Here is a 19024-nt window from a genome sequence, read left to right as displayed (position 1 = left end):
AAGCACTTAAAATCATGGATGCTCTTTGACCACATTCCTGTTTACTCTCACTGTGGAACCTGGATCAGACAAAATACTTCAAAATACCAGTAAACCAATAACCATGTATAACTGTAGACATCACATATCACTTTTTGTGAATTATACTGTTATGTTATGCTTCAATAACTCACACACAAGGCATTATTTGATGAATCCTATCACATGACAATAGGGAAAATTAATCCATGCATATTGTCACCACTCTCATGTCTGTAACATACAGACATGTGAGTGGTGACAATCTTCTAATAGGTGACAGCAGAAAAATGAATATGCATATTTTCCAAAATGTCAAACTGTTCCTATTTAGATGTATCTTAGCTTGAAATATTTGCGTATTGACATTTTCTACTCCTTAACTGTAACAACCCATTAAAATTATCAACATTATCATCCTGTCACTTTCAACAAAAAATCTATTACCCTGCATTGCTTAGTGTATTTTTGTAGATATTCAGTTAGCAGTTAGTTTCTAATTTGTGTCATATGCACTCCAAAGTAACCACACAGAAAAGTGTGCACCTTTTTAAAAAGTGTTACCCCTTGTAGGTTTGGCATTTTGGTTTTTCTATCATAACCCCCACATCCCTTCCTCTCCTCACATCCTCAGTGGTTTGGAAATCCACTGAGGATGTGAGCTCACAGTGGATGGCAGGAAGCTTGACTGCACTTTATCACCGTTACACAGAAAAGACTGCTCCTAACTGCTCAAAAGTGACTGGAACAAGTGACAGTGTTTTCTCAGTCGGCCTCTTATTATGAGCAACGGGGTCTTACATAAGCACAAACGTTTCTATTAGAACAGTTTGGGATTTTTTCACTGTATATGTGCTTTGTGTTTGTGCTCTTCTCAGTACCTGGGATAAGGTGATGTTAAACGGGCTAAAGCAATTTGAATACAATACAGTTATGGGGTTATGGGGTTGTTTTTGCAAAAGAAGAGGTGGTCCCTAATTAACACCTAACATTTACCTACAGAGTAAAACTAATTTTCATGTTTAAATAATAAAAATAAAAGGTGTGGAGCAACACAGAAAATGCAACTGACAACTGTTGTAGCCTACTGCTGCTGCAGCTGCTGACCTGGATAGCAGCACCAGTTCTAGTTTAGCAAACTAAGGAAGGTGCTTTGAGTGGTCACTAAGACGAGAGAAGTGCTAGCCTATATAAATGCAGTCCATGTACCATCTGAGAAATAGTCAGGTTCACTATGTCCTGATTACACCCTTCGTTCAAAATCTTTGGGGAGTTTCTAAAATATACTGTACATTTTTGGAAAGTTTAGAGTCTGACAAACCCCAAAACCAATGTTGTCATTTTTTTCCCATTTTGGACTTTCAAAATGGCGACCACCCATAACCTGGTTTTAGCTGGGCCCCTAGTGATAAATCAAATGGGTTCTGAGTTTATAAGTTAATTACACATTTAATGCCAAAGAAACAAATGGGACCATTTCCAATACATTAAGAATTGAATCTGATGCTGCGTCTGCCTATAATGTCTGTTGTATTAGGCAAATAACTGCTGTATCTCTTGTTATTGTACCTCTTATTACTACACTTGGCAACTAACTAGGTAGCGTTAGCAGCTGGCAATGGCGGATTGGCCATCGGGACATTCGGGACGAATCCCGATGGGCTGGTCACCAAGTGGGCCGGTGTGGGCCTGTGGGGCTGGTGGGGCCGGCCCGGTGGTCAAAGAAAGAGAGAAAAAAAAAAGACTAGTGAATGTCAAGCTAGTTGCTAGCTGTCAGTACTGCAATGTGCGTCTCTCCCATGTTGTTTGTTTGCTGTGAGATGTTCAGAGGGAACATAGGTGTCAATCTTATGTTTTGATGCTTGAAGGAGGAGAAAAGAGCGGCCTCTTGCAATACGTAAGAGGCTCTCATTTTTCTTGAAATCTTATTGGCTCAGCCACAGTCATCAGTCATTACTCATGGCAGACCAGTCTAGTTTGACCATTAGAGAGAACACATGGATAAAGCCGGTAAAAAAAAAAAAAAAAAAGAAAGGGTGGCGCCGAAAAAACTCGAATAAGGCTGAGGCTGCTGGCGTTGCTAACGACAGAGATGGAGCTGGAGCCAACAGTGCCATTATAGCAGGTGCATTAACGTTAGCTAACGTTCGTGAGTGTGTAATGAGCAAGGTTGGCTTTGGCAAATTGCATATTTCTTCTAGGTGTCCGTTTCAAGAGGCCAACTAGCCTACTAGCCTATAATTTAAACCTGTACTAAAAGAAAATATGTGCTTGCTTTTTTCCTGTGGATGCATGCAGTTAACATTAGGTGGTGCTCCCAGTCCCAAGGACGTTGAAGCTGAGGGACAGACTAACCCCAGTTGTGGTGAGGAGGAGGATGAGACCAGAAATATGACAGGTGCAATGCGAAGGCATAGCCTACTATGCACTACATTTTAGCCAGAGGAAAACCTTTTTAGTAGTACTAAGTGGGATTTTTTTGTTGTAGTAATAAGTTGATTTAAAGTTGACTATAGGGCCTATTGCCCAATTTATACCTCCTTAGTTCGTGGCTGTGAGCCATGGAGATATAAACTGGGGTTATGTAATACAAGAGCATGGCTGGGCAGGACAGAGCAGCCAATTTTATTGTGCATAAAATTAGATGCATTAGGATAGAGTTATATGCTCCTATTTTAAGTTAAATAATAAGCACATAGCCATTTGTGGCCAATTCATTATTGCATTTATTTTATAGTCTGGAATTAAACAATAACTGCTGATTTTCTTATGCAGTTGATTCTGAGGACAGCGTTTGTGTACTGTGTACAAGCATATAGAAGATTATAGGTAGAAACGTGTGGGACAGTGTGTGCGCCGGTGCGTGGGCTGGTGCGCCTGAATGTCCTGGGCTGAATTTGTGTCCCAGTCTGCCCCTGGCAGCTGGCTTTAGTAAAAAAAAAACAGCAAAGATTACCTGAGTAGCTAGTGTTGACCACTGGGTGACATACCAATCTAACGTTAAACAAACAACAAACAACAAATAAGTTATTTAACAGTTGTCAGCTTGCATGACAGCTACGACATAAACACAGAGATCTGACAGAGCAGAAGACTCTGGCGAGAGAAAGGGAGGAGGTGTGTGCTTAATGGTAAATAAGGACTGGTGTGACAATATGGATGTGAGGTGCTGTCCTGTTCCTGCTTGCCCTGCGCCACAAGGAGAATAAACACCCTGTATCATTGCCATACGCCATTCAGTGGTGGTTACAGAGCAGCACTCCCTGTGCACAGGAGGAGCGAACATGCGGCTGTCTTGTTGAGGCTGAGATATGTAAACATACTTCAACGCATCCCCCAGTGACATGAGAAATGGAGTCAATCAGAGGATAGAGCACGTTCCCAGACACCTCCATTAGTGTCATCAATTAATTCACTGAGTGTGTGGTGAATTTCATTTGTAAAACAACAGAACTGCACCCAAAACTACAGTTGAATCATTCCACAACCAGAGACCATGGATTAACAGAACCATTCAGGATGCCATAAACACACACACTGCAGCCAGTCTGTAAACGTGGACGATTATAAAACAGCAGCCTACGATGAAAGAAGAAATTACTAACTTCCAATGCATATGCTAACGGAGCTGATGGGATCATACCTTGTACCGTTTCATATGATAAATAAATGGTTGATTTATGTTAACTCTTTAGCTAAATTAACACTTAAATACGGCGACATTTCCCCTAAATTGGTCATATCACCTTAACATGTGGTCACACAAAGAGCAACAAAGATGTTGGAAGCTTCAGCAAAAAACAACGATGAGAAAGTTGACACCATAATGATCTGCTCTGCTGTATCAACAGCAAAACAAAAATCTGCAGATGTTCAACTTACTTTCTTCTGACACAGATGTCCTGCTTTTGGCAATGGCCAACTACGACTTGTTGGCAAAGAACACTGCAATCTTGATGGCATTAGGTGCTCTGCAGATCCAACCTCTCTGGGATATTGTAGGTCCAGAAAAGGCAAACACATTATCTGCACTGAGTGCATTCTCTGTTGCTGTAGGGTTTGCAAGAGTTGGTTTAACCTTATTTCACACTACATGACTTCCAAAGTACTTTTCACACTACACAACTTGTCTTGTAATTGGGAATCTTGAAGTCATTGTGGTTTTACACTACATGACTGACCAGCAACAAAGGGGTCACACACGATAAGATCCTTCACCAGGAAGAATCTCCGATGAATAGGCTCATGACTTGTGATGCACGTGTCAACTCATGGTGTTTACAAATATCATAGGTAATTAATAACTTACAGAAACATTACAGATTATTATACATTGTATCCAATACTCCACCTTCTCTGTCCCTCTCTTTGTTACTCTTTCCAAAGATATTCTATCACAAAATAATTGGTATCAACCAGGCCTGGAATTTAGTCATTTTAGGGGCAAGGCCACTTGGCCTTTTCTGTTGTCAATTTTTTGAGGGCACAAAGGCCAAAAGCCAGGGCAGCACGGCCATACAATAAAACAATGATTTTAAGTCCACGTCCATAATGAATTTAAGGACTAAGGATGTATAACTATCTGTGAAATGAATAAATAAAACAAGCTTAAGTAATAATAAGTATAATAAGTAATAATGTGATTTATTTAATAGCACTAATAAACCCAATGTGTTTTAAATATAGAACAACCAGGTTTATGTATTTATAAGCAAACAATCTTAAATATTTTTTGAGTGTACATGATACACTGATTCACTGAACACGACTGGCTTACAATTATTTTGATGTGTTGTTAGACAGCTAACAAACAAACAAACTAAAGCAGGGCTATTCAATTACTATTTCAACTGGGCCGCATTTCAAAACCAGATCATGTCGATGGGCCACATTTTTAGCAGCGACGATCCACTTTTCTTTTTTTTTTTGGCATACATATATTTATACATATTGGCTACAGGCATGGCCCTCCTCAACATGATGCAGAAACAGACTAAAAAAGAGCTGTCAATGCAGAGAAGCATAATAAGTGACATTAACAGTATCTAATGACACACACTATTTCTCTACCAGCATCTCTCTCTCCCTTCTCCTCCACACACACACACTCCTGCACACACCTCACCTCCTGGCATTTTCCTTACAGGTCAGTTACACAGGATATAGTTTTATACAGTCCATGGCAGCAACAGTCATGTTTACAACAACAAAGTCACTATTTAAAACCCAGTAACATCTCACTGGAATATAAATATTCCTCCTGACATCACAATACTGTGTGAAGAAAGTCACGTTATCTCAGCATGAAGACAAACATCAGTATCAGTTGTTCATCCTGCTCTCTGTCCCTCCTCTACTGAGGACACTCACTGTCTGCAGGTCGGCTGCCTCAGGTACATGTTCAGATAAAGTGTTAGCCTACATACAGACAGCTTTCATCTTAGTTTGTCTTTAACACTTTGCTGTTAGCCTCGCGAGCGCGAATGAGAGACTGTGGACAGAGCAGATTGAAATATGGCTTTCTACATGCTGATCACATGTATTGATAAAGTACTGGCTTGGCTGGCAGAGGTTTTATTGCACTTACTCACAGTAACAAGCGTAGTTGTCGTCAACTAGAGTCATCTTGAAGTTATATTCCCTTCATCTGCACCGCGGCCTCTCTGCTGTTGAGTTTGTGTGTCTGTGTGTGTGCGCGCTGTGAGGGGTGACATGCGGAGAGCAGGGGAGAGGCTGCAAAATGATGATGAAACCGAAACTTTAAAAAGTAATGGCGATAATGGCGGAGCTTACTGTTATTACGGTGTTGATTAAACTTGCCTTGGGTTGTTTAATACCGGGTCTTGGTACCGATCCCTGCCCGGGTGTTTGATGAAGTCTCTTGGTTGGCCAGTGATAGATTGGTGTCAAACTGTCATTAATGCCTGTCCGAGCGGTTCATGCCAGGCTCGAATCAAACCCACCACTGGTGATGTACGCATCGTGTCATTTGATGTTGCCCAATAAGAATCCAGACTGTCATCGCATTATTTTTTTCTCAAAAGATGCAGTGTGTCAAAGCCATGTTGACAGGAAAGAGGCAGATCACCTGGGGCAGTGCGGGCGGGGCATCAAGGCCACTGTGGCCTTAGGGCAGATATTTTTTTCAAGGGCACAGGGCCAAATTGGGAATGAACAACGTGAAATTCCCGCCCTGGTAACAACCCAGTAAGATATCGCGTCAGTTGTTGCCAGATCTTGACAGAGTGTGCTGCTAAAGGAGAGACTTGTCTCAATCAAAGGACATTTTCTCCTGATATGTCAGTCTGAAAAATGCCATTTTAGTGTCAGCATGCTTAGAATGGCGGTGCTTGTGAAAAATGGGTCCAGTACTTACTTTAGTGACTATGAGGTGAAATAATTGCGCATAATCTGTCCTCATGTTCACTTTTCCCACTGGAGTGAATTTAGTTTAGTTTAGTTAATTAAATTTATTTGTAACAGGGACAGTGCACATCAATCTCACGAGGAAAAAAGATGTTTTGTACCAGATTTAGCTTCTAGCTACTTTCCATCTGTAGCCCCTGGGCAGGTGAACAAAGACAGTAAAACACAGGACAAAATCCATCATCATCACCACCACAAACAACCCATAGAATACCCACACTGGCAGGACCGACACACACACATGCGCACGTACATACACACACACACACACACACACACTCAGTCACAATAGCAGGCAAAGTAAAGACAAGACAGTATACAAATATTAAAATATGGAGCACACGTGTGCAAAGTAGCAAAAACAGTCAAAAATGTGAAATTAATGCTGACAAGACTGATTACTTAAAATCCATTTTTTAGCTTCATGAGAGAAAACATGGAAGTCTGTGCAGGTTTTAAGATTGACAGGGAGCTTACTCCATTCTTTAATGGCTTTAGAAGAAAAAGCAGATTGTGCAAAGGAGGAACGTCGTTTAGGAACGCTGCAATCTCCCCCTGAAGCAGACCTGGAGGTTCTGCTAATTTGCTCAGAGTGGAGCTGAACAAAGCTCTTCAGTGGTGGAGGAGCAGCATTATAGATTATTTTATGCACTAAACGAACATCTCAGTACCGAATTCAATTATCAAAACGTAACATTTTATATTTAACAAGAATTTCACAATGGTGATACTGTCTTGATTTCCTATCCAGGACTTTCAAGGCTTGTTTATGAAGTGAGCTTATTGGTTTTAAGACAGTCTTGTTTGCTTGAGACCAACATGATATGCAATAATGAAAATAAGATAAAATCATAACATTGAAAAATGTCACAGAGGCTTCAACTGTTAACGAGTTCCCGATATGTCTAAAGTTAGCTATGTTATATTTCAATGCATGGCACAAATCTTTAATATGCCTTCTGAATGTAAGAGTGGGATCTAAAGTGACACCCATGTATTTAAACTCATCAACATTTTTAATCATTTGTCCATTTACATAAATATTTGGAAAAGCCCTTTGTCTTTGTTTATTCCTAAAATATATGGTCACAGTCTTCTCAGTATTCAAAGTGAGTCAAGAGTAACTGAGCTACTTCACAACTCTCTCCATAGTTAATGATAATTTGTTAGCTATCTCATCAGGGTCTTTCCCATGTACATATAAGACTGTGTCATCTGCATACAACAGGATCTCCACACCATCACACACAGCTGGGAGGTCATTGATGAATGCACTGAACAACAACAGTCCTAAGATGGAACCTTGTGGCACTCCTGTAACACAGGTTTTTAGAGAGGATGTTTTATCCTTTATCCTGACACACTGAGAGCGATCAAGTAAGTAAGACTGAATCCAATTCAGTATGCTGACAGAGAGTTTGAATTTAGACAATTTAGAGAGTAGTACTGTATCAAAAGCCTTACGCAGGGCAAGAAATACAGCACCCACCACCCCTCCTTTGTTGTGGTTAGCCTTAATGACTTCAAGGAAGTAGCAACACGCCGTGTCAGTAGAATGGATAGCTCTAAACCCAAATTGCATGGGATGGAGTAGATTTTCTTTATTTAGGTGAGCTACTAGTTGTTCAACAACAACATTTTCAACAACTTTTGAAATGGCAGGAAGTATACTGATCGGCCTGTAGTTGCTTACCTCCTGTCTGTCACCTGCTTTGTATACAGGAGCTACAATGGCCGTCTTCAGACTGCTAGGGAATATGCTTTCGTCCAGCGACAGGTTTACAATACGAGTGATGGGCATCGTTAAATCATCTTTGTATTTTTTAAGAACAACAAGATCAATTCCACAAATATCCTTTGCCTTTGAATTGGATAATGAGGAAAGAATTGTATTTACCTTTGCCTCACCTGTATGATTAAAATTCAGTGCATTTACTTCACTTATTAAATTCAGTGGGAGCTGAGTTTCTGTAGAGTTGCCACTCATTTCTAATACAGAATTAATAAAATATTCATTAAAACTATTTGCAACAGTCAAATCAGTTCCAAAGGTTCACCCTTGAGGCACTCTTTTCCTGTGAGTTGATCAATACTTTTCCATAACATTTTTGTATTCCCTTTTGCCTGTCTTATTATCTCAAGAAAGAAACTGGCTTTAGCCTTCCTAAGATAAGACTCAGGACTGCTGCTAGTCTCCTAAAGTGACAGAGCGGTGGCGAAATCCATGTAACACAGATACAGAGGGGAAAAAGCAGATTTTGTCTCTGTTCTCAACCTGTGTCTTGGGCTCTCATCAGCTGTAGCTCGCCAACAGTCCCTGACAGGTCCAGATTTTTAGCATGCTGAATATCTGGAGTGTGTCTGCATTGTGTCGGTGACTTCTCGCCTCACATTTTTGAGCAGTTAGCATTCGAGCACCAATTTTGTGAGTGTGGAGCCAACACTGATTTGCGTCTTATCTGGGGCCTCTGGTGGGGAGAAATTTTTTTTTAATTATTTTAAATTAGTCGCAAATCAGGGCTTAAGTCATGTAGTGTTAACTAGGCATAATGCAACATGGTTCAAGATCTTCTTTAAAGCTGAGGATGACATCATTGAAGCTTTGAGGATGCTTTCAGATAATTTAAGGGTAACAGAGGAACAACAGAAACACTTGACTAGGTTTGTGTGCTTCCTGTTACTCAAAAGGTATCGCAATAAGAAACATTCCAGAGCTGAGATGGCACATTTTGACCAGTATAAGGCAGAGAGTAACAAGCTACCGCCTGCAGAGGATGCGCGGAACCAGCTGTAGGAACAACAGCCTTCTAAACTCCTCCAGAACCCGGATTATAAGTGAACATACAAATTGAGAGGCCGCTCGGAGGGTCAGATGTTTACACCCTGCCCCTGGTCTCACCCTGGTCTTGATGAACGCCCCCTCATCCGGGTGCCAAGAGGGGTAAAAAGGTCACTTGAGACCCCTCCAGGTCCCAGATGTCATTAACGTCTTAAAATAATTCAGCCTGGGGCAACAGATTTGATTAACAATCAGACCAGGGTCTGTGGACAATGCTTCGTAAGTGCACCACATCCTGTCCCTTCATGTCATCCCGGGAAATCACACCATCTAATTCACAACTGGGTGAAGAGGACACTGAACAGATGTTAATGTCACAAATTAAGTATGAGTTCCTGATCAGAAACCAAGTTTCTGTTCCAGAAGTGAAATTATACATTTTTCTCATGTTCTAACATTGTACATGTACACAATCCTATATTTTTCCTTTTTTTCTGTAGACCAAAGCATTAGGAAATTATGAGTTTAGGTTTTTAATCCCTCATTTAACATGGAGCCATACTGCCATCTTGTGACGGTAGTTAAGGAGGGTTCCCTTAAGGAATCTTAAATATAGTTGGGTTGATTAATCAACCTGTTTTCATGAATATGTGTCTTCTCATTTTGTTTTACTGCAACAATAAGTTAGTCTAGAGTGTGTGTTTATGGAACAGTTTATACCTTTATTCCGCTGATATACGTGGTATAATAATTGTATTAAACTTAACTGGATGTTAAGAACCAATTCGTCAATGTCTATCGCGCTTTGGCACTGTTGGAGGTGCGACAGGCAGTGATGCCCAGCAGGTAGCCCATTACCTGTGCTTACACCTAAAGGCACGCTAAACATTGCTGGGCGTCACTTCTGTTTCCGTTCAACAATGTTATCAAACACAGCGGAGCTAGGTCACCCCTAGAGTCCTCACAACACTTTCGGAGATCCAAGGGGAGGGGAGGTAGCAACAAAACTCCACCTAATGGAGGCTTACGGCACCCCAGATTCAAAAGTCCAAAAACAATAACTGAAACCACAAAATATCTCCATACTGCTCGTCCGTAGCAATCCAAGTGTCTTGAAGCCCCGACATAAAAAGTTGTTTGGAAAAACGTTATTTGAACTCTGTTTTTAGCCTCATTGCAGCCTGTAGCTCTGGTCTCGCGCTGGCTGGTTGACACCATAGACATATATATATGTCTATGTCTATGGACGTCTGTGCCAACCATAGACATATATATATGTCTATGGTTGGCACAGACGGGACCAAAATGTTTTCGTTGCCATTTGCGGAGCCTGGGCTGCCTACAGTGACTGGACTTTAATAGAGTTTTTAATTATATTTTTAAACTGTTAATAGAGTTCATATACCTATTTATTTCTAGTATTTCTAATTTGCCTCAGCAATAAATAAATAAAAACATTGCTTTTATTATAATTTAAAACTGTTATACAAAATACTCAAACACTTCTGAAAGGTGGCCCATTTGTGCCACTTTTCAACCTCCATAAAAAGACTCATATTTTGAGGTATCGGCTCAGGCACCGTTGAAGCACCAGTAGGGTTTAAAAGTATCGGTTCGGCACCGGTATTGGAAAAAACCCAAACGATACCCAGCCCTGGTGAGTATCAAAACTGTCTTTGAGAATGTCCCAGCCAGCCTCATCAGGCAGTTGGCTGACATGGGAGGGTTGTTGCCTTGATTAGGCTCACCTAGGCTTCCAGGCCATAAAAGCTGCCTCATGTGTTCACTTGGTCTATCCCTTCCTTCAGCTGACATCCACTGGGCATCACTGCTTTTGGTCTGCGCCTTCAACACCTCCACAGTACACCTGACTCACAGCCATGCATGGCTTTCATAACTGACTTTTCTGACCTACACACTCCATTGGTTATAGTTAATTGTTAATTGCAGTTTAATAAATTCTGCTTGTTTTAAGTAAATCTTTTGTGTGGACTCCCTACTTGTCATATTCACTGAGCTGGTTTGTGACAAACTCCCCAAAAATTTTGAATGAAATCCATAAGGAACTGGACTAAAACCTATTTATTCAATTTTATTTATTCATTCTCAAAGAGTCCTCAAACCCTGACCCTGCTGCTATTCTACAAATGATCTCAGTGTAGAACCTGTGCATCTTTCACAACAACCTCCCACTGTCAGAATAACTAACAGTAATAATTAAAGCCCCCCTCCAGCCAGTTTTACTTCTTTCTTAAACAGAGAATGGGTGTGCGTGTGACAGCTGGATATAGTCCATTACCATTGAAACACGAGCACAAATTCGACAAACTCTGAAAAACACGGTGACTCTCTCTTTCACTTGCTCTCTTCTCTACCGTCTGCTCCTGCAGCAGTTGTCGGTTGTTTAAGTGATGAGGTGCCATCTGGCTGCATGCTGCACCAGGGGGCCGCACCGCTGCACGCTGGCCAAAGTCCAACACAGGAAGGATAGATATGTTGCCAAGTTCTGCTGTTTGAAACTGAGTAATGGCCGTTTTGGAGGTGCACCGTTCACTAGGGCTGTGACAGTATGTATTTTTTCTCACCGCAGTGACAGAGTGACACCGGTGAGCAACAGCTGCAGCTGGCTCTGGGACAGGTACGCTAGGTCACTCAGTAAAAGCAAACAAAGACACGACATGGACGATATTACTCACTCGACTGAAAGCTGTCCATCAGCTCCTGCAGGCCTGGGCGTTCTTTCCAGTTTAACTTAGTGATTGCTGCAAAGTTTTCACTGCTTGTGATGCACTCTCTGCGGCGGTTTTCCTCCTGATGATATATCTCCCCAACGTTGGTAGCACCGAATCCCATTCTGTGCAGCAAAATGATTCCACCTTCGTAGGAATATGTTAGCTAGCCCCGCAGCTACACCACCAATCCTCCCCTGACCTCCGTCTCCCCTCGGCCCATTGCTGCTCTGCCGCTCCAGAGGATTCAGCCTCTCTTCTTTCCTGCTCAGCATCCAACACCTGGAGTTCCTCATCTGTATGCTCCGGCTCAAACAGGTATGGCTCTGGATCTGTGTCCGCTACAAGAAACTCCTCAAAATCGCGTTCAAAGTCGTCCATTGCAGCTACTATAGTCCGGAGATATCGCTAGACTAAATAAACAACTGAGTTTTGTTTACAGGCTACGTCTGTGCCTGCTCACCGGTCTGCGGATCACAGCGCCGGACGTACTGACCCCAATGCTAACCGCTGAGACCCAGCCACTGGATGTACAGACACAAAAACGATATCCATCATGTTGTCTCAATATGAAAATGATAGCGAAAGGGCATAACTCCCAAATCCTCTGAGTATTCTTTTAACATTTGGCTTGGGAACCAGATCCGCTGCCATGATGAATCAGCTTTTTTTTTTTGCTTTTTTTTTTGTGAGATGATGACCTCTTCACCGCGGTAGGCATCACGTGACTGCGGAATTGAATTTTGATCTTCTGATGGGACTTCTCGACTTTTTGACTGAAAGTTGTGTGCTTCCTAGTGTCCATACCTGTACAAAGTGTGAGATTTTAGCAACCTTATTAGTTTAGTGCAAGCTAAAGCTTGAGTACGACACTAATTTGATGTATGCAGACTGTACCATGACAGCGCCTACTGAACCGCAGGTTATGACATACGATGCAATAGCTTCCCATACTGAGTAGGGGTTGTTATAATTTAATGTCTAAATAATTACATTTGCAAGGCGAACATGAAGTACATTGTGCATACTTAGGCCATCACCCAGAAACAAACATAAATGAGAGGAGCAGCGATCAGCATGTAAACTGGCTAACCAACACACGCTGCAGCATGAACTCAATAGATAAAACCTCTATGGGGAAGAAAATAACTCTCTGCTCAGTCTTTTTTGCCTTAAAAACCCTGTGCTTGGCCTGCCCAGTGTCTTGGTTTTCAATGGCGCTAACAGAGAGAGGCTGCTCGCAGCTCCTCTTCCGGCAATAACAACACAGCGGCTGTGGCAGCGCACTCCCCCATGTTATTCTGGAAGACATATCATACAGGCAAGGCTTCTGCTGCCACAACTCCACAAGGTTTTCCTCTTTGCTGATATCCCACATATTTTTTAGCTAGTTTTGCCTCCATGGCGAGCTGCTATCTGTCTGTTTGTTTGGGTTTAGCGCCAGTGTGTCATTTCATGCTGCAATGCTATTGATTGGTTAATAGACGTAGGTCATAACAGCAGTGACACAGTCAGATGGTCATCCCAAGTCTCTGACACTGTCAGAATTTTATTCCAGACTGTCTTTGATTGCAAGACCGCAACAATGGACCTCTCTGACTGTGTGACATAGGACCACTGTTTTAGAGCCACGACCAAAGATATTGCCGCGTTTCTTTCACGATGGTCATCTTTGGTCTGGAACCGCCAAAAATTGCACAGTGTATACAAGGCTTTAGAGGCTGGTGCTGCTGGACGGTGCAAACGTTCAACGTGTCCCGAATCTGCATTTCAGACAGTGGACCTCAGTAATACAGTGGTGGAAGAAGTTTTCGGAGACCCTATGCATTTGTGAAATATTGCATTAAGAATCACTCTTAGGTCTTCAAGTGCAATTTCTTTTAGTACAGTCACAGCCAAAATACTAAATAAATCCTAAAAAAGCCATTAAAAACTTAAAATTGATTGGTTCCATAAAAATACATAAGAAATTTTGGGTCATTTTGGTACCAGTGATGAAGGTCGTTCTTTTTATTAAAAGACACAATTTTTGTTGCCAAGCTTCGTGTCTACATAAAGCCAGCACATTTGAAAGTTCTTCAGACACAAAAATGGCTAAAAAAAGGAACCTAACGCAGGAAACACGCCTGAAGATAAAGATTCTCAGCCAGGAAGGGTACAGCTGCCGCCAGATAGCCAGGAAGTGCAGATGCAGTCCTTCAGCAGTTGGATACACTCTGCAGAAATACAGACGAACCAACAGCTTGGAAGACAAACCAAGATCTGGGCGTCCAAGGGTTTCTTCAGCAAGAAATGACCGCATCCTGATCCGCATGTGCAGGCAAAACCGCCGAATGACATCACAGGAGCTTCAGCAGCAGTGGTCAAACCAAACTGGTGTCCAGTGTTCCACCCGCACTGTACGTGGCCGACTTTTAGATCATGGTTTAAGGTCCTACAAGGCTATCAAGAAGCTCCTGATCAATGAGAGACAGAGGTTAGCCCGGCGTCGTTGGGCCCAGGCACACAAGAACTGGACAGCCAGGAATTGGAAGAAGATTTTGTGGTCAGACGAGTCCAGTTTCCAGCTTTATCTTCCTCCTACTAATGTGAGGGTACGCAGAAGGCCAGGCGAAGCATTATCGCCAGCATGTACAGTACCTACTGTCAAGCATGGTGGAGGCAGTATCATGGTTTGGGGATGCATGAGTGCTGCTGGTGTTGGTCATCTCACTGTCTGTGATGGCACATTGAACTCTACCAAGTATTGTACCATTCTCGAAACCCACATGCTCCCTTCTGCGTGTGCACTGTTCCGTCGAGGTAAAAACTGGATGTTTCAACAAGATAATGCCCCTTGCCACACATCCAAGGCCAGTAGAACTTGGCTGCAGGAGCACAGTATCCAGGTCTTAGAGTGGCCAGCTCAATCCCCGGACATGAGCCCCATTGAAAATCTGTGGTGGATTATCAAAAGGTCTGTTTCAAAGCATAAACCAAAGAATTTAGAAGAATTAAAAGCAGTAATTCAAGAAGAATGGGACAAGATTACCCCTCAACAGTGTGAAAGGCTGGTGGGGAACATGCCAGCAAGGATTAGAGCTCTACTACGTGCCAGTGGCAGGACTACTAAATATTAATTTGATGATGTGATGGTTTATTTATTTTTTGTTCAGTTTTGAACACATTCTCTGTTATTTGTTGACTTTGATACCAACAATGTTGAGAACTGACATATTGAAACTGTCAAGAATTTAGTTTTGTTAGTTTTTCTTGTAAACAATAAACAAAAAAATATAATTTGTATTTGTTTGTATCTGTCTAATGCAGCCACACCTTTTGAAATACAAAAAAGATTTTTCCACAAATATTTCATGATAATATTTGAGATTGTGTAAAATTTTAAGGGTGTCCGAAAACTTTTTTCCACCACTGTATGTCTATCCATCCTGCAGTGCCCTGTGGCCGAAGACAGTAAAGAAGAGAGCGAGTGAAAGTCAGTTTCTGCCAGTTAATCTTTTTTTTATTTATTGGGGGAGCGAAGCACAAGTGTGTGGAGTCTTGCTGCTATTTTAATTTCATTGTTAGACATTTTAAAGATTTCTTGTGTTGATTTATTTTCTATTTATTAAGGGGCCAAAGCAGCCAAAGCAAACCAGCTATATTTTTTATTTAATGTAAATGTTCAAGTTTAAAGTTTGTTTATTTAACCCTGTTAACAATAAACAGGTCAGTTTCTCATACCAACTGTTGTGGATCATTCTAACTAACCTGATTAAGTAGTTGTTCTTGTTAGAGTAATATCGCTTGATCAAACCTTTTCTAACATGACTGACAACAAAATAAGTGAATATGTATAATACGCGCTTGGATCGGATCGGAATAGGTATCGGTATCGGCCAAAACTCAAGGCTGTAATATCGGTATCGGATCGGAAGTGAAAAAGCTGGATCGGGACATCCCTACGTTAAATCCTGGTGTAGTGACACAATAATTAAGTTTGTGCCAGCTGTGTATGGTATTTTATTTTAATATATATAATAATTTGCCAATATATATACTGCCGAGGCTTGAGAGAGGCTCTGCCAGAAGCAAAGAACTGCCTTTTTCTTTATTTTTATCATTCATTATATTCATTTAATTTTTATTTATTCATTGACTTTAGTCCACATTTAGAGAGTGTGATAGTTTAGTGAGTGTAGAGCCCTGTGTGAAGCCAAGGTTCCTCAATCTAAAATAGATAACACTTCTCCTGAGCAGTGCAATGAAAAGATGTGTATGGAAATACGAATCTTCCTTCTCTTTAGCTAGTCCTGTCACTGAAATGAGGGGAGACAACTGGCAAGAGGCTGTGCAGGGCTACATAACTGCCACAGCAGGCGACTAGCTCTCTCCCTCTGCTCCTGAAAGTTATCCTCCCACCCCAACAACTCTGTCTTAATCCTCTCATTCCTTCTGTTTTTATCCTCCTCCCTTAATTCCCTCAGGTTCCCTCTCTTTCTGCCACCTCCGCCTCCATCCATCCGTCTTTTTGACCCTGGAGTCAGCGAAGTGAGTTGAGAGGGGAGAGTATGAGAGGAAGTTGACTAAAAATGGTAAAAAATCAAAGGGAGACACTTCAGTAAGGTTAAAGTGGGTGACCCCTTCTCTCCTCCCCTCCCCTCCTCTGCACACTGAATCCCAATAAAGTCAGTGTAAACACAGTGGGACTGTGGGCTTAGCTGAACTGAACAGTGCCCACACACAAACTATTTCACACAGAAAAAGAGAGCTCTCTCTCTCTCTCAAACTGCTGAATTCTTCGGTCTCCTCAATAATATATATGTACATAAGTCAATACATCAGCTACAACACAACCCCTGCGGTTCCAAAAAAATCTATTTATCCATTTCAACTTTTACACAGCCTCCTTTTCCCTTTCAGCTTTGATTTTTGATTGGCACCTTTCAGATAGTTTGTGTCCAGCACCATCTTGTCTAAGCACAAGGACTGGGAGACATACAAGCACATAGTGGACCCTGCCCAGACACTAGGATTCCCTGGAAAAGGAAGGAAGGAAGGAAGGAACCTTCCTGTGACAGCCCACTGAGCGGATGGTTACAGACATCAATTGAAAGCAAACAAGGAGAGAAAAGATAAAAACAACAGAGTCCGTCCGCTGTGTTTGGATAACCAAAATGTCAAGCTGCTTGGGTACTGGGAGGGTGGCGAGCAGCTTCCTCTGGGCCAAGGTGCTCTGGAGAAGTCAGAATAACAAGGAGTGCGTGTGTGTGTTCATGTGTATTGGTGGGGACTATGAGGGCATGTGGGTGTAAGTTTGTCTATTTGTGACACATACAATGGAGCAAGACCACACTGTCCTTCTGGTATGTGGGATTTCCAGGTTCAAAATAGGCCCCACTGTGGGAGGAGGGCAGGAACAAACAGCAGATGGGGGGGGGGGGGAGAAAAAGAAGAGCGTAGAAGGGAAGGAGAATGGGGACAGCACATAATGTGTATTCACAACAGCTAAGGAAGAATTTTGCTTGTCATTTTCATGTTCAGTCTGCCCACCTGTCAGCGAGCATGGGGAAGTTTCAGTGGTTAACTGAAATGGAAGGTGTTTGGTATGACAGATGGAAATTGGCCAAGTCTGTTTAAGTGCCATTGTTAACACATACAATTACAGTGTATAGGAGGGAAAGTGAGACTGCTAGCATACAAACTTACAAGGAGACTTAAACAAATAAAGCCCAAAACACCTTTTTACATATCATGCAGGAACTGAGGAACTCAGTGGAACATTAAATACAAAGTCATACTGTGAAGCCAAACACTGATTAAACATGTATTTAAAACTCTCATGGTAATCCATAAGTTTACAAAGATATCAAATATAAGGAGATGTGTATAAATGATGCACAAGACATGACACATTTTGTCATAAGTGTAAGATGTTCAACAAAAGGCACAGGAGATGCAGAATAACATATTAAACTGGAAGTGTAAGGGTCCAATAAAAAGATTAATATCTTTACAAGGAATGTGTTTTACACTTAATTTCAAAATGTGACAACAGAAACAACCTCAAAAGTGTCATTGTTAGAAAAGGTGTTTAAATCGAGCTTTTGATATACTGAGAATTACAATTACTGACCAATAGATGATCAATTCTACCAAGTAACTTTTCTCAAAGTTCTCAAATGTGATGAGATTTAATGGAGGGAAGAGAGTCGTGTAGCTGGATGAAAAGTCCTGTCATAGTGGAGAAGATCTACCTAATGTTTTTTGTGGAAAACACTTGTACTGTTTTAAACGAGGGTAACAGTAAGCAAATATAAGAGGCTTCCCAGCAGTTGGAGCATAACTGAGCAGTGTGTCAGCCGCTGTCTGAGTCACCTGTTGCGCCTGGATGTTTTCGGCTCTGCGTAACGTGCAGGAACGTTTCCCATGCTCATTACAACAACAAGCTCCAAGTTTGGTTCAGATACAGAGAGAGTGACATTAGTGAGCAGTGTAGTGAGCTCACAGCGATGAACAAACAGAGCGTTGTCAAAGTTTAGGATATGCATAACTCACCAGCAGTCCCGGGCTCCAGCGGCAGCAGCACAGGAAGGAAAAGGAAAGATAAAGTTCCCCGTAAAAATAAAGACCGGCGCTGTCCATCCATGTTTCTCTGTCCTCTCCTCTCACATTGACGGTAAAGTAAACGACAGTCCAACAGAGAAATGAGTTGGACGCGTCCGCTGTGCTGTGTGCTCCACTCCGCTCAGCAGCTGGAGACTCACTGCTCAGCTATCCAAACGCACGCACTGTATAGGCTACACACGCGCGCGCGCGCTACTCTGACAGGAAACCAAAGGAGGGAGGGAGGACTCTCTCTCTTTTTCAGTGTGTGTGTGTGTGTGTGTGTGTGTGTGTGTGTGTGTGTGTGTGTGTGTGATTAGTACATATCCAAATATTAGAAACTGGACAATTAACCAGCTCTGTATACCGAGCGATATTTTTTCATTTGGAAAGACATCTAAAAAACGTCTATGGTCATCAGTGAAGATGTTCAAAGGTTCAAAAGTGGAAGTTTTTTCACGACTATTTAAGGTTGATAACACGTTCA

General features: G+C 41.8%; 1 protein-coding gene across 1 annotated transcript in view; it reads right to left on the bottom strand.

Moving 5' to 3' along the window:
• Positions 1–18710, bottom strand: part of LOC125892854 (TGF-beta receptor type-2-like) — a 62173-nt gene extending 43463 nt beyond the window's left edge. The window contains exon 1 of the mRNA XM_049583167.1: positions 18490–18710. Coding sequence (XP_049439124.1) covers positions 18490–18580 — 91 coding nt within the window. The 5' untranslated portion in view covers positions 18581–18710. The remainder of the gene's footprint in view (positions 1–18489) is intronic.
• Between the last annotated feature and the right edge of the window lie 314 nt (positions 18711–19024).

Source organism: Epinephelus fuscoguttatus, linkage group LG8, assembly GCF_011397635.1.
Source record: "Epinephelus fuscoguttatus linkage group LG8, E.fuscoguttatus.final_Chr_v1".
In the NCBI taxonomy this organism is placed as follows: domain Eukaryota; kingdom Metazoa; phylum Chordata; class Actinopteri; order Perciformes; family Serranidae; genus Epinephelus; species Epinephelus fuscoguttatus.
Note: the sequence above shows the minus strand (reverse complement) of the source record. Positions and strands in the feature narration are given on the sequence as shown.